The sequence below is a fragment of the Neophocaena asiaeorientalis genome, unplaced genomic scaffold (genome assembly GCF_003031525.2).
Source record: "Neophocaena asiaeorientalis asiaeorientalis breed wild unplaced genomic scaffold, Neophocaena_asiaeorientalis_V1.1 scaffold46, whole genome shotgun sequence".
Classification (NCBI taxonomy): domain Eukaryota; kingdom Metazoa; phylum Chordata; class Mammalia; order Artiodactyla; family Phocoenidae; genus Neophocaena; species Neophocaena asiaeorientalis.
In genome coordinates this window covers 6,046,175-6,061,753 of record NW_020175393.1, presented here as the reverse complement: position 1 = coordinate 6,061,753, position 15,579 = coordinate 6,046,175, and the positions used below count along the sequence as shown (strand labels likewise).

The 15,579-nt window shown below is 39.8% G+C and overlaps 1 protein-coding gene across 1 annotated transcript in view; it reads right to left on the bottom strand.

Moving 5' to 3' along the window:
* Positions 1–15,579, bottom strand: part of DNAH8 (dynein axonemal heavy chain 8) — a 318,214-nt gene that overhangs the window by 222,207 nt on the left and 80,428 nt on the right. The window contains exons 25-29 of the mRNA XM_024766073.1: positions 5,684–5,759; positions 4,525–4,720; positions 2,802–2,998; positions 1,726–1,852; positions 656–891 (exon numbers count right to left, since the gene is read on the bottom strand). Of these exons, the coding sequence (XP_024621841.1) occupies positions 656–891; positions 1,726–1,852; positions 2,802–2,998; positions 4,525–4,720; positions 5,684–5,759 (832 nt within the window). The remainder of the gene's footprint in view (positions 1–655; positions 892–1,725; positions 1,853–2,801; positions 2,999–4,524; positions 4,721–5,683; positions 5,760–15,579) is intronic.

Genomic DNA, 15,579 nt, shown 5'->3' with positions numbered 1-15,579 from the left:
AGGAGCCACCAAGGAATGCAAGCAGCCTCTAGAAGCTGGACAAAGCAAGGAAAGGGTTCTTCCCTAGAGCCCCTGCTGACATGTTGATTGTAGCCCCATAAGACCCATTTTCATACTTCTGACCTCTACAACTATAAAACAATTTGTTTTAAGCCATTAAGTTTATGGTAATTTGTTATAGGAGCAATAGGAACTAAAACAGTACTCTCCCCTAAAAACATCTCTTGTTGATATAAATTCCAACAATTTACTATTGAGCCTAACTGGACCACTCCCACCATCTGTCCATGGTATGCCGCTGGTCATAGGTGAGACACATAACTGGTTTCTAAGAAAAGCCAAAGATATTTGGGGAACTTGTCTAACATGTCAGGACTGAAGTGAGAGAATACAACCATTCTTTTCTGTAAAATGTAAGTGCCAGCATAAAAAAATGAACAGTGTCTAGACCAGTACAGCATTATGAATATATTAATATTCCTTCGTATATTGTTCACTGTTGATAATTGTCAGTCCCTCTAAGGACATCAACATCAGAGAGGAAAAATAGGCAGACTGTGCCATAAAACAGATGAAGAAATCAACTTTTTAGTGTTTCTCTATTTTTTAAAAAAAAAATACCATTTCAAGAAAGAAAAATGCAATCATTTCTTACTTCAATTGGTCCCAAAGTCATGTCCATTTGAATTTCATTATCACGGATACAAGACAAGGCTTCCATTGCAAACCTGACATCATCTAAATCACGAATAGGTCTAGATAACTTTTTCAAGTATTCATTGATAAATGCTATCATGTCTGACATTTTCTTTTTGTATTCTTCATTCAGATACCGACAGAGTAGCAACTTCCATGCCTTAGCCTCAACTGATAAGGCCAATTTCATTGGCTCTGGTGAAGACAAGAAAAGGTCAAAATGAAATACAACTGACATTCTGAAACAATTCACTTCATGTGTAATCTGAGCATCTATAACTGCACTGTCCATTTGATGGCCACTAGCTACACTGAGCACTTGAAATGTAGTTAGTCTGTAGTTCGTCTGAATTAAATGTTCTGTACGGATTTTGAAGACTTAATTCCTATCCTGGTGGAGTATATTAAGCCATTCATGAGAAGGACACTGACGTCTATGGAGAAGAATTTTGGAAATTAGTTCTAGCACTATCCAATGTGAACCTTGCTCTGTTTCTGGCCATCCCATTAGAAGCCTTCACTCATTTCCCCAATTTCCTCTAGGTAACCCCTATATGAGACCAGCAGCCTACACTGTTGAGAACACTGTGCCTGTCTAATACAGCTCTCCCTCACTACAGTTAGCAGTAGGGTCAGCTTGGGCTTTTGATTTCAGACATTAAGTGGTTGTCTCATAATCCTCTGATACTCTAACCCCAACTGGACTAACTTCTCAGGAGACCTCAAACTGTTTTGACTCTTATCCCATGTACACAATCCCCTCCTCACGGTAACCTGTAGTTCCCCCTGTAGTTTTAGTTGTTTGAGTGCCAATTTAGTATCAAGTACATTACGTCACTTTGGTGTAATATTATATATACATAATATATGATAATATATAATATATATAGCATATATATGAACAATATTGGTGGTCCAGAAATACTTAATATTTATAATATTGTACCAAGGTAGCTTAATAACTGCTTTCTAAATGAAGTAACATTTCATGTGAAAATACAGACACTTTACATAATATTTATAAAATACCTGTATGCAATTCAAGTGCTCCTACAACTATAATAGGCTTCAACTCATCAATCTCCTGCTCAAAAGTAGCATAGCGTAGAATTTCGGATCTGATTTCGGTCAGAGAGGGGTTGTTAGCCAAAAACTCCTGTAGCAAGGAAAGAATCAACATTTTCTTCGGCTTTTTGACAATGTAAATCTTACGCCTCTAATAGTTGAATTAGAAAACTGCATCTGCTTATATATTTTTCCTCTTGTATGTGCTATCAGGCCAGTGGCTCGGTAGAGAAAGGGATGAACAGTTAGCACTGAAAGAGGAAGCTATGTGAGGGAATTTCACATTTCTGAATGGTTATTCAGAGTTCTAAAGTTTCCTTGAGTCTCCAACCAAACATACAGCTGAGCCTAGGTAAGCTGGACACACCCTTGAATACCCGACCTCTGGGCATGTCTGGAACATAATTAGCACTCAGCTGTTTAACCAAATTAAACAAAATCTGCCTGAACCTCATTATTATCAACTGCCCCAGTGTCAGTGTGAGAATTACGCAAGACATGATGTGTTAGGTGTGTGGCATTTACAGGTTCTCGGCCTCCGTTCTTGAGTTCTCATCATTACCACTGATGTTTTCTTGGTCCTCCCACAGGAGTTAGAGAAAAACAAATACCATACGCTAACACATATATATGGAATCTAAAAAAAAAAAAAACTTCTGATGAACCTAGGGGCAGGACAGGAATAAAGACACAGACACAGAGAACAGACTTGAGGACACGGGGAGGGGGAAGGGTAAGCTGGGACGAAGTGAGAGAGTGGCATGGACATATATACACTACCAAATGTAAAATAGATAGCTAGTGGGAAGCAGCTGCATAGCACAGGGAGATCAGCTCGGTGCTTTGTGACCACCTAGAAGGGTGGGATTAGGGAGGGTGGGAGGGAGATGCAATAGGGAGGGGATATGGGGATATATGTATACATATAGCTGATTCACTTTGTTATACAGCAGAAACTAACACAACATTGTAGTGCAGTTATACTCCAATAAAGGTGTTAAAAAAAAAACCAAACTGCATCACAAGTAGCAGAAACATACCTTCACTTTCACGTCTCGGTCCTCTGTCCAGAGCGTCTTGTAATTTTCAAAGTCCTGCAGGGCCTCATGAGCCACCTTTCTGAGAGAATTCACAGAGGAAGAAAGGAGGAGGACCAGCTTGGAAACATCTTTGTGCTCTGCCACACCTGGATAAAAATTCTTCAGCTTCCGTGTGGGGATAATTTCTTCAAAAGATTCTGAAAACAGACATTTTTATCCTATAGATAACTCCTATATTCAACTTTAAATACTATCAATTGTAACATTTATAGACTTTTTAAACTTTATTTTCTTAAAGACCCCCCCATCCCGTTCCAAGTAATTAACAGCTATTCTCTCGCTAGCTTCACTTATTCTTATTAAACTACTGTGTCAGATTTTGAGGTCTAGGTTTCTTTAAAGTGGGGAAACTGTTATTCAGAGAAGAGAACTGAAAGACACCGATTAACCACTCCCCCCAAAACGAAACGTCCTCCAAGGAAAGATCAGAAGAGTTGAAACTGCTACCCTACAGAACAGGCTTGTGGTTAAAGGAGAGCCACTACGTTTACTACCCAAATGACCTTAAGCCAATTATTTAATCTTCATGGAAATACTTGTGAGGATTAAATGAGACAACATATGCTTGTCTTCAACTCAGCATCTGGTATATAAAGATCACACAACCACCATGATAAACATCTCTTGCTGAAACCTAGTCATGTCACAGCCTTGACTGAAACTCTCAAGTTTTCTCCATCAAGCAGAGACCATACGGATACTTTTGTTTGGCCCAAACAGTTCCTTACTTTTTTAAAGCAGTTGTTAACAATTAAAAAATCATGAGATTTCATGAACAATTCCAGATTGCAGGTATTCCTGCATGGCAACAGTTAGCTGAAGTGTCTATAAATGATACTTGGGGTGGTGTGGAAGAAAAGCGGAGATGTTGATCAAGGGGTACAAACTTTCACTAACATGATGACTAAATTCTGGAAACATAATGTGTAGTATGGTGATTATAGTTAACAATAATGTATACTTGAAATTTGCTAAGAGAGTAGATCTCAAGTGTTCTCACCACACACACAAAACATGGTTAACTATGGGAGGTGATGAGTATGTTATTTACTTTGTGGTAACCACTTCACAAAGGTATACATATATCAGAACATCATGTATATGTATAACTTTTGTCAAAAATAAAGAAATAAAAATGTTAATGTGGCAGAACAGCAAAAAAGAAAAAAAGAATTTGGTTTTCTATACAAGAAAGTATCCAAAAATGTCTGTGCAATTTTGGGTCAGTGTCATATCACACTAGTAATTATTTAAAGGAACAGCTTATATATATTTCAATGTACAAGGAACACATGACCCAGATTTTCTAAGCGCTACGTTCTAGCAAACTAAGTTTGTCAGATCAAATACAATGCTGAAAATAGAACTAGTTCTAAGGTTTATTTCCATTTTTAACTCTGAATCTGAGACTACGGTAGTAGAACAGTGATAAATATACTTGTTCACCCACGATCAAAATCTGAAATGTCTGCATGCTATGTTGAAGACGGAAGATGGAGAACACTAGTGTTTTTTTTTAATGTAAAATTTAACCAATACACATATAAATATGAGTGTAAAAATATCTATAGGCTGTCATACCCAGGAAGAATAAGAAAGACCATTTACTAACTGTTATAGTTCTAAGACTCTATTCATCTGAGATTTGTTTTAACATTCTTACTGTCTTCCTTCTTCAACTGCTTTCCTGTGCTCGGATGGGTCCCGTCAGTAGTGGTATGGGAGGGGCTGCTAATGACGGTCTTGATGTGACGGGTCTGCTGTTGCCCCCAGTGAACCACTCCTCTGCTGACCTCCAGGGTTAACTGGATCATACGGTTAATGGCTTGTTGAATGTCATCCAAACTAGGAACCATTACCTGTGGAAAGAAGAAATAAGTTCCTGGTGCTGCCAACACATACAAATCCATCCCTCTGATTCTCACCACACCTGTTCCCCACTGAGCAGGGACAGCCTCCACTGGCCCAGTGGAAGGCTGCTTCGAGGAGAGGGATGGTAGAGGAAGGTAGGCTGCAGACTTTACCGATCTTCAAGCTTTCCTATTCTACCAATTCCTGCAGGCAGAAAGGTCAAACATAGTACTTGTCATCCTTTCCCTGTGAGGGTGGCTGGCTGCAGCCAAATACTGTGGGCAGGTGCTGGATGTCCATGAAGCAGAGTAACAGAAGAAACTGTACTGCCAAGATTTTGACCTCAGTTCTTTGAAATGCACCAAATAAGCAAAGAAGCTGTCCTCCAGGAGGCCAGACTGTGTAGATGTGGTGTCAGGTGAGCCATAGATTGTTCCTGCCTGGCCTTAACCCTTGGCTTGTCACAGAATGCATCTCAGTCATCCTGTATGGCTTGGTGTTCCAGATGCAAATAAGCAGCCGGAGGGGTGGTAGAGGAAAGTGCCCTAAGAAGGCACAAGGGACCCATGAACTCAGGGCACAGACTCTCTCTTTCTTTCTTTGTTTCTATTCTGCCATGGGTTGTCTTACAGTTGGGTGTTCAGTATAGGGATTTGGACTTCTGAGATGGCCTTATTTAGATAATTTAATGTCTGAAGTAAGAAAAACCAAGATGGTTTGTAGGGTACTTGCTAACTGATGGCCCAACAGACACTTAACTCTTACACCAACCTTTAATACACCATGAGCTCTGCAGAAGTAATTGTTACAACAGATATAAATGATACACTTTGATTTTTGTTAAGTACGGAGGTGAAGTCAAAAAGCACAGAGGACCAAGAGATTAAATAAAAGTTCAGTTCTAATGCTATACTTCTTAAATACATTACCAAAATACCACTGTCTTAACTTGAATATTTAATAATACTTACCACATTAGGAATCACAAGATGTACTTCAGATTTTAGAAAGGAAATAACATCTTCTGACCGCTTTCGTCCATAAGGGCTGTAATAAGATGGACATTTAGCTTATAAACCTTAACCTAAAATTTCATAAAGAGCTTGGCCATGCTACAAGTTTCAATCCTAAAAAAATAAAGACAATTTTCAAAATACTGAATTAATGAAGAGAATGTTATTTACAATGGAACCACAAATTTCATGAACTAGTTCATAAATTAAGAGCACTGAATGATTTACTATTCTTTGAAGTGAAAAACTAGTCTCCTACCCATTTTCTAGTATTTTAACGTTGCTTTCTCTCAGTAAAGTACCACCTAATAATGTTTACCAAAAGCACTCCTTTTCCCAGCCCCAGAACAGATGCTGAAAATCACCAACAAAAAGCATATGCCTTCATATACTTTATTTTTTTGTGTGTACAAGATTAAACAGGAGGTTTCTAGTCAAAACCTTCCAAAAACTGCCTTTTTAAACAATATCAGTTATGCTCAGACAGAAGTACAGACACACAGACAGACACATGAGTGCAATTAATGAATGACACATATCAGCACTGCAAATTACTTTGGTTATCTCCCTCTGCCTGATCTCTGTCCCCATCCCAGACAAAATTATAATAAATGTAAACTTTCCATAGCAAGAAATGTTATCATTACTGAAAACTACACCTCCATTCATAACTACAAGCAGACTGGGGGAGAAAAAAATCACAAGAAACATAAAGCCTCCACATTCACAGTGGAGACCCAACTTTAGTATTCAGGGTCAATGGTTCCCAGATAAACATATTATTGCAAGGAACTCTTTGAACTAAAAGCAAGCAAGCAAAGAAACAACAGAAAAAACCTCTAATTCATAGTCTCACTGTGAAATCAAGATGCAGCAATAAAACAAGTGTAGACTATGTTTGAAAGGGTACAACCTGAGAACAAGAGTTTCATAAAGTATAATCAAACAGCTGAACTAACAGAAGCGGTGAACAGCGCAGCCGATCCTTTGGTGACTTATTTGACAAACTAGAGGATTAGCTTAAGGAATTCTCCAAGCTTTCGGATGCAAAATACAAGAGAAAGAAATTACTTAAGGAAAAGGTAAGTGAAATAATAAAGAAAAGATAAGTAATGTTTATCGAATGCTTAGTGTATGACAGGCGCTTTTCCAAGCACTTTCCATGAATCAACACCTTTCATGCTCATGTTAACTCTTGATGTGGATCCCATGATTATTATTTCCATTTTGTAGATGAGGAAACCAAGACACAGAGAGTTTAAGTAACTTAACAGTGGGTCACTCAGCTCAGAGACGCTCTACTACCTAGATCCAACGTGGGAACCCTACATAAAATAAATTTAAGCATAGCCCTTCTCAAATCTTAAGAATAGACTTGTTTTTTCACCTTGAAATGATTCTCTGTGTGCCTGATAGGATTAATGGGGGGAAAATGACTCACAGCTAAACACATAATTTGTTAATTTCCAGAATAAAGGAGGAAATCCTGTAAACAGCAAGAAACAGTTTGTTACTTAGAAAAGAAAATCAGATTAGCAGCAAAACCCGCCTCTGAAAATGGAAACAAAAGAAGCCAGTGATTGTGCTTTGTGAGTGGCATTTAGCTACAAAATAACGGTTCTGTCTTGACTCGTGAATGATAACACCTTTTATCTGGATGTTCTCTGTCTGCATCCCACCTGAGGAAAAAATCAAATTGGGTTTGCATTTCAGTTGAGGCAAGATATAGTAATAATATCCTTCATTACTAAAAGAGATCTCTGCTGTTTATGTGGATGGAGTTGGCAGGGCTTGCCCAGATGAAGGTTGGCAAGCAAAGTGCCACAAATAAAAATGCAAAAGGAAGCATTAAAAAAAAAAAAATTAGAAGCCAGTGAAATAGTATTTGTGAAGTGTGAGAGAAAGTGTTGTGATCCAAGTTGACCTACTAGCCTTCATGGGTGAGGGTAAGAGAAAGACGTTTTAGACAAGGGGGGATTTGGCAATATTATACTCATGTATACCTCTTCAAAACTCACATCAGTACTGTTGTAAATTAACATGGCATAGTGAGTTCAGACTTCAAAAATGCCTCTTTGTGCCAAACACATCACAATCATGGATAGACTCTGAAGGACTTGAGAATGCTCGAACACAAGATTAGGATCTCCACAAATCAGGAAACGCATCAGAAACACACAACAGTCTGGCCAGGGCTCTGGTCAGGAAATAGGCAGTGAGAGTGGGAGGTTGGCCCCTGTGGACTCTGAGGGACTGAAGTAGTCCGTGTTAGAGGGGACTCATCCAGGCTTGCTACCCGAAGCCAGACACTGAAGTGATGTTCCCCTACTTGTAAAGAGAGACAAAACAACAACAAGATAAAGTTTGTCAACCTACTGCCTGCAGCTGCAGCTTTTCCAAAAGATGCGGGCCTGGGGTGAAAGAAGCAAGTCCACAGCATGCCCAAGAAGCCACTAAGCCGGCTCACTTCTGTGCTCCCTGCTTAAACCTGCCATTTCCCAGCATCTCTTCAGGGGATATGTAACTGTGAACAAATAGGACCCAGTTCTGCACTTAAGGTACCAAGAGTCATGTGGAGGCAAAAGTGAAACTCCTAGATAGGGAGGGAAGGAGAGAGAAACACACAAAAACAAAAAAAACTTCTCACTCAAGGAGAGTCTACGAACTAAAATCCCAATATGCATGCATAAGTCTAACAGTAAGAAAGAGGACTAAAGATATCAATAATTGAAACAAAAACTCACTCCAGACAGAGTTCAATGTATAGAAGTATGACAAACTCTAAAATAAATATATTGAGAATGTTCAAAGAGATAAATGAAAGCAATCTTCCAAAAAATAATAAATTGCTAAACTAAAAAGGCAGGAATGATACAGTATCTGGAGGATAAGGAAAAAAGTACTAACTGAAATATTTAAGATGCAGTAGATGAGATCGCCTTTAGGCTAGATACAGAGATACTTGCCCATAACATAACCCAGAAAGGCAAAAAGACAAAAATATATGACAGACTAGTTAGGAGACAGGAAAGAGAGACTGAGATGCTGCAACGTCTGAGACGGTCACGTGTCCATGGTGCCCAGGACAGTTCTGGTTTAAGTCCATCCTAACACTTCATCTGTGCTTCTTCACTCAAAAGAGTGTCCTAGATGGAACAATTACGTGATCAACTTACTCAACATTCAACTACAGGATAACAAGAGGATGTCTCAGAAGCAATAACTGAAAAAGGAAATTGCTGACGATTTTCCAGGATTAAGGAACCCTATAAGCCCTCAAATAGAAAGTGTACTCTGAGAACAAAGCATGATTAAATAAAGACAAATCTACACCAGGAAAGGAAGCTACAGAACATCAAGGATAAAATACAATTTTTAGTTAGACTCACTGCAGACTTCTCATCAACAAGAATACAGGTCAGGAAAACACTGAAGAAATACTCTGAAAGTGCTGAGAGACAAACAAAAGTTTTTTATCCAGACAAATCATTTCAGACTTAAAATGAAGAATAACAGAATTTACACCTCACACTCCCTGAGAAACCAGGGGTATAAAATAAATACACAAGAACCTGGAGACTTTAATAAAATATACCAGTAAATAAATTATTTTTGAGTGCTCAAAAAAAGGTAAAAAGTAAAACAGCAAACAACAATGATGGGGAGACCTTCAAGATGGTGGAGGGGTAAGTCGTGGAGATTTACCTTCCTCCCCACAAATACATCTACCTGTGGAACAACTCCTACAGAACACCTACAGAATGCTGATAGAAGACCTCAGACTTCCCAAAAGGCAAGAAACTCCCTACGTACCTGGGAAGGGCAAAGTGGAGAGATTCCCGCACAGAGGATTGGTGCCAACCAGCACTCACCAGCCCAAGAGGCTTGTCTGCTCACCCGCCAGGGCGAATGGGGGCTCGGAGCTGAGGCTCGGGCTTCGGAGGTCAGACCACAGGGAGAGGACTGGGGTTGGCTGTATGAACACAGCCTGAAGGGGGCTAGTGTGCCACAGCTAGCCGGGAGGCAGTCCGGGAAAAAGTCTGGAACTGCCTAAGATGCAAGAGACCATTGTTTCAGGGTGCACAAGGAAAGGGGATTCAGAGCACCACCTAAACGAGCTCCAGAGACAGGCTAAAGCCGCGGCTATCAGCGCAGACCCCAGAGACAAGCATGAAACGCTAACACTGCTGCTGCAGCCACCAAGAATCCTATGTGCAAGCACAGGTCACTACCCACACACCCCTCCACTCCACAGAAGCCTGCACAGCCCACCATTGCCAGGGTCCCTTGATCCAGGGACAACTTCCTCAGGAGAACACATGATGCCTCAGGCTGCTGCAGCATCGCGCTGCCCTCTGCCTCCACAAGCTCACGCCACATTCCCATTATAATTACCATACCCCTCCTTCTCCCCAGCCTGCGTGAGCCAGAGCCCCCTAATCAGCTGCTACTTTAACCCCGTCCTGTCTGGGTGGGAACAGATGCCAGAGGGCGACCTACACGCAGAGGCGGGGCCAAAACCAAAGCTGAACCCCGGGAGCTCTGAGAACAAAGAAGAGAAAGGGAAATCTCTCCCAGCAGACTCAGGAGCAGCGGATTAAATCCCCACAATCAACGTGATGTACCCTGCGTCTCTGGAATACCTGAACAGACAACAAATCATCACAAAATTGAGGCAGTGGACTTTGGGAGCAACTGTAGACTTGGGGTTTGCTGTCTGTGACTGATTTGTTTCTGACTTTTATGTTTATCTTAGAATAGTTTTTAGTGCTGTTATCATTGGTGGATTTGTTTATTGTTTCTTTGCTCTCTTCTTTTTTATTATTATTACTTTAAAATTTTTCTTATTCTAATTATTTTTTTATTTATTATGTTTTTTTCTTTCTTTTCTTTCTCCCTTTTCTTCTGAGCCATGTGGCTGAGAGGGTCTTGGTGCTCAGGCCTGGTGGCAGGCCTGAGCTTCTGAGGTGGGAGAGCCAAGTGCAGGACATGAGAGCACCAGAGACCTACCAGTCCCATGTAATATCAATTGGCGAGAGCTCTCCCAGAGATCTCTGTCTCAATGCTAAAAACCAGCTCCAGCCAACAGCCAGCAAGCTCCAGTGTTGGACACCCAATGCCAAACAACTAGCAAGACAGGAACAAAACCATACCCATTCGCAAAGAGGCTGCCTAAAATCATGCTAAGTTCACAGTCACCCCAAAACACACCACCGGACGTGGCCCTGCCCTCCAGAAAGACAAGATCCAGGCACAGCCACCAGAATACAGGCACCAGTCCCCTCCACCAGGAAGCCTACACAAGCCACTGAACCAACCTTACCCACTGGGGGCAGACACCAAAAACAACGGGAACTATGAACCTGCAGCCTGCGAAAAGAAGACCCCAAACACAGTAAGTTAAACAAAATGAGAAGACAGAGAAATATGCATCAGAGGAAGGAGCAAGGTAAAAACCCACCAGACCAAACAAATGAAGAGGAAACAGGCAGTCTACCTGAAAAAGAATTCAGAGTAATGATAGTAAAGATGAACCAAAATCTTGGAAATAGAATGGAGAAAATACAAGAAATATTTAACAAGGACCTAGAAGAACTAAAGAGCAAAGAAACAATGATGAACAACACAATAAATGAAATTAAAAATTCTCTAGAAGGAATCAACAGCAGAATAACTGAGGCAGAAGAATGGATAAGGGACCTGGAAGATAAAATAGTGGAAATAGCTACTGCAGAGCAGAATAAAGAAACAAGAATGAAAAGAACTCAGGACAGTCTCAGAGACCACTGGGACAACATTAAACACATGATCATTCGAATTATGGGGTCCCAGAAGAAGAGGAGAAAAAGAAAGGGTCTGAGGAAATATTTGAAGAAATTACAGTTGAAAACTTCCCTAGCATGGGAAAGGAAATAGTCAATCAAGTCCAGGAAGTGCAGAGAGTCCCATACAGGATAAATCCAAGGGGAAACACACCGAGACACATATTAATCAAACTATCAAAAATTAAATACAAAGAAACAATATTAAAAGCAGCAGTGGAAAAACAACAAATAACACACAAGGGAATCCCCCCATAAGGTTAACAGCTGATCTTTCAGCAGAAACTGTGCAAGCCAGAAGGAGTGGTTGGACATAATTTAAAGTGATGAAGGAGGAAAACCTACAACCAAGATTACTCTACTCAGCAGGGATCTCATTCAGATTTGATGGAGAAATTAAAACCTTTACAGACAAGCAAAAGCTGAGAGAATTCAGCACCACAAAACCAGCTTTACAACAAATACTAAAGGAACTTCTCTAGGCAGGAAACACAAGAGAAGGAAAAGACCTACAATAACAAACCCAAAACAATTAAGAAAATGGGAATAGGAACATGCATATCGATAATTACCTTAAATGTAAATGGATTAAATGCTCCAATCAAAGGACACAGACTGGCTGAATGGATACAAAAACAAGACCCATATATATGCTGTCTACAAGAGACCCACTTCAGACCTAGGGACACACACTGACTGAAAGTGAAGAGATGGAAAAAGATATTTCATGCAAATGGAAATCAAAAGAAAGATGGAGTAGCAATTCTCATAACAGACAAAATAGACTTTAAAGACTATTACAAGAGACAAAGAAGGACACTACATAATGATCAAGGGATCGATCCAAGAAGAAGATATAACAATTGTAAATATTTATGCACCCAACATAGGAGCACCTCAATACATAAGGCAAATGCTAAGAGCCATAAAAGGGGAAATCGACAGTAACACAATCATAGTAGGGGACTTTAACACCCCACTTTCAGAAAAGGACAGATCATCCAAAATGAAAATAAATAAGGAACCACCAGCTTTAAATGGCACATTAATCTTGAGAATGAAAAACGGAGCTGGAGGAATCAGGCTCCCTGACTTCAGACTATACTACAAAGCCACAGTAATCAAGACAGTATGGTACTGGCACAAAAACACAAATATAGATCAATGGAACAGGATAAATAGCCCAGAGATAAACCCACACACATATGGTCACCTTATCTTTGATAAAGGAGGCAAGAATATACAGTGAAGAAGACAGCCTCTTCAATAAGTGGTGCTGGGAAACTGGACAGCTACATGTAAAAGAATAAAATTAGAACACTTCCTAACACCATACACAGCAATAAACTCAAAATGGATTTATGCCAAACAACTAGCAAGACAGGAACAAAACCATACCCATTCGCAAAGAGGCTGCCTAAAATCATGCTAAGTTCACAGTCACCCCAAAACACACCACCGGACGTGGCCCTGCCCTCCAGAAAGACAAGATCCAGGCACAGCCACCAGAATACAGGCACCAGTCCCCTCCACCAGGAAGCCTACACAAGCCACTGAACCAACCTTACCCACTGGGGGCAGACACCAAAAACAACGGGAACTATGAACCTGCAGCCTGCGAAAAGAAGACCCCAAACACAGTAAGTTAAACAAAATGAGAAGACAGAGAAATATGCATCAGAGGAAGGAGCAAGGTAAAAACCCACCAGACCAAACAAATGAAGAGGAAACAGGCAGTCTACCTGAAAAAGAATTCAGAGTAATGATAGTAAAGATGAACCAAAATCTTGGAAATAGAATGGAGAAAATACAAGAAATATTTAACAAGGACCTAGAAGAACTAAAGAGCAAAGAAACAATGATGAACAACACAATAAATGAAATTAAAAATTCTCTAGAAGGAATCAACAGCAGAATAACTGAGGCAGAAGAATGGATAAGGGACCTGGAAGATAAAATAGTGGAAATAGCTACTGCAGAGCAGAATAAAGAAACAAGAATGAAAAGAACTCAGGACAGTCTCAGAGACCACTGGGACAACATTAAACACATGATCATTCGAATTATGGGGTCCCAGAAGAAGAGGAGAAAAAGAAAGGGTCTGAGGAAATATTTGAAGAAATTACAGTTGAAAACTTCCCTAGCATGGGAAAGGAAATAGTCAATCAAGTCCAGGAAGTGCAGAGAGTCCCATACAGGATAAATCCAAGGGGAAACACACCGAGACACATATTAATCAAACTATCAAAAATTAAATACAAAGAAACAATATTAAAAGCAGCAGTGGAAAAACAACAAATAACACACAAGGGAATCCCCCCATAAGGTTAACAGCTGATCTTTCAGCAGAAACTGTGCAAGCCAGAAGGAGTGGTTGGACATAATTTAAAGTGATGAAGGAGGAAAACCTACAACCAAGATTACTCTACTCAGCAGGGATCTCATTCAGATTTGATGGAGAAATTAAAACCTTTACAGACAAGCAAAAGCTGAGAGAATTCAGCACCACAAAACCAGCTTTACAACAAATACTAAAGGAACTTCTCTAGGCAGGAAACACAAGAGAAGGAAAAGACCTACAATAACAAACCCAAAACAATTAAGAAAATGGGAATAGGAACATGCATATCGATAATTACCTTAAATGTAAATGGATTAAATGCTCCAATCAAAGGACACAGACTGGCTGAATGGATACAAAAACAAGACCCATATATATGCTGTCTACAAGAGACCCACTTCAGACCTAGGGACACACACTGACTGAAAGTGAAGAGATGGAAAAAGATATTTCATGCAAATGGAAATCAAAAGAAAGATGGAGTAGCAATTCTCATAACAGACAAAATAGACTTTAAAGACTATTACAAGAGACAAAGAAGGACACTACATAATGATCAAGGGATCGATCCAAGAAGAAGATATAACAATTGTAAATATTTATGCACCCAACATAGGAGCACCTCAATACATAAGGCAAATGCTAAGAGCCATAAAAGGGGAAATCGACAGTAACACAATCATAGTAGGGGACTTTAACACCCCACTTTCAGAAAAGGACAGATCATCCAAAATGAAAATAAATAAGGAACCACCAGCTTTAAATGGCACATTAATCTTGAGAATGAAAAACGGAGCTGGAGGAATCAGTACTTCAGACTATACTACAAAGCTACAGTAATCAAGACAGTATGGTACTGGCACAAAAACAGAAAGATAGATCAATGGAACAGGATAAATAGCCCAGAGATAAACCCACACACATATGGTCACCTTATCTTTGATAAAGGAGGCAAGAATATACAGTGAAGAAGACAGCCTCTTCAATAAGTGGTGCTGGGAAACTGGACAGCTACATGTAAAAGAATAAAATTAGAACACTTCCTAACACCATACACAGCAATAAACTCAAAATGGATTAAAGACCTAAATGTAAGGGCCGACACTATAAAGCTCTTAAGAGGAAAACATAGGAAGAGCATTCTTTGACATAAATCACAGCAAGATCCTTTTTGACCCATCTGCTAGAGAAATGGAAATAATAAAAAAAAAAAAAAGCAAATGGGACCTAATGAAACTTACAAAGGAAAGGAAACCATAAAGCAAAGGAAACCATAAACAAGCCAAAAAGACAACCCTCAGAATGGGAGAAAATATTTGCTAATGAAGCAACTGACAAAGGATTAATCTCCAAAACATACAAGCAGCTCATGCAGCCCAATATCAAGAAAACAAACAACCCAATGGGCAGAAGACCTAAATAGACATTTCTCCAAAGAAGATATACAGATTGCCAACAAACACATGAAAGGATGCTCAACATCACTAATCATTAGAGAAATGCAAATCAAAACTACAATGAGGTATCATCTCACACCAGTCAGAATGGCCATCATCAAAAAATCTACAACAGTGAGAGGCCCGCGTACCGAAAAAAAAAAAAGAAATCTACAAACAATAAATGCTGGAGAGGGTGTGGAGAAAAGGGAACCCTCTTGCACTGTTGGTGGGAATGTAAATTGATACAGCCAC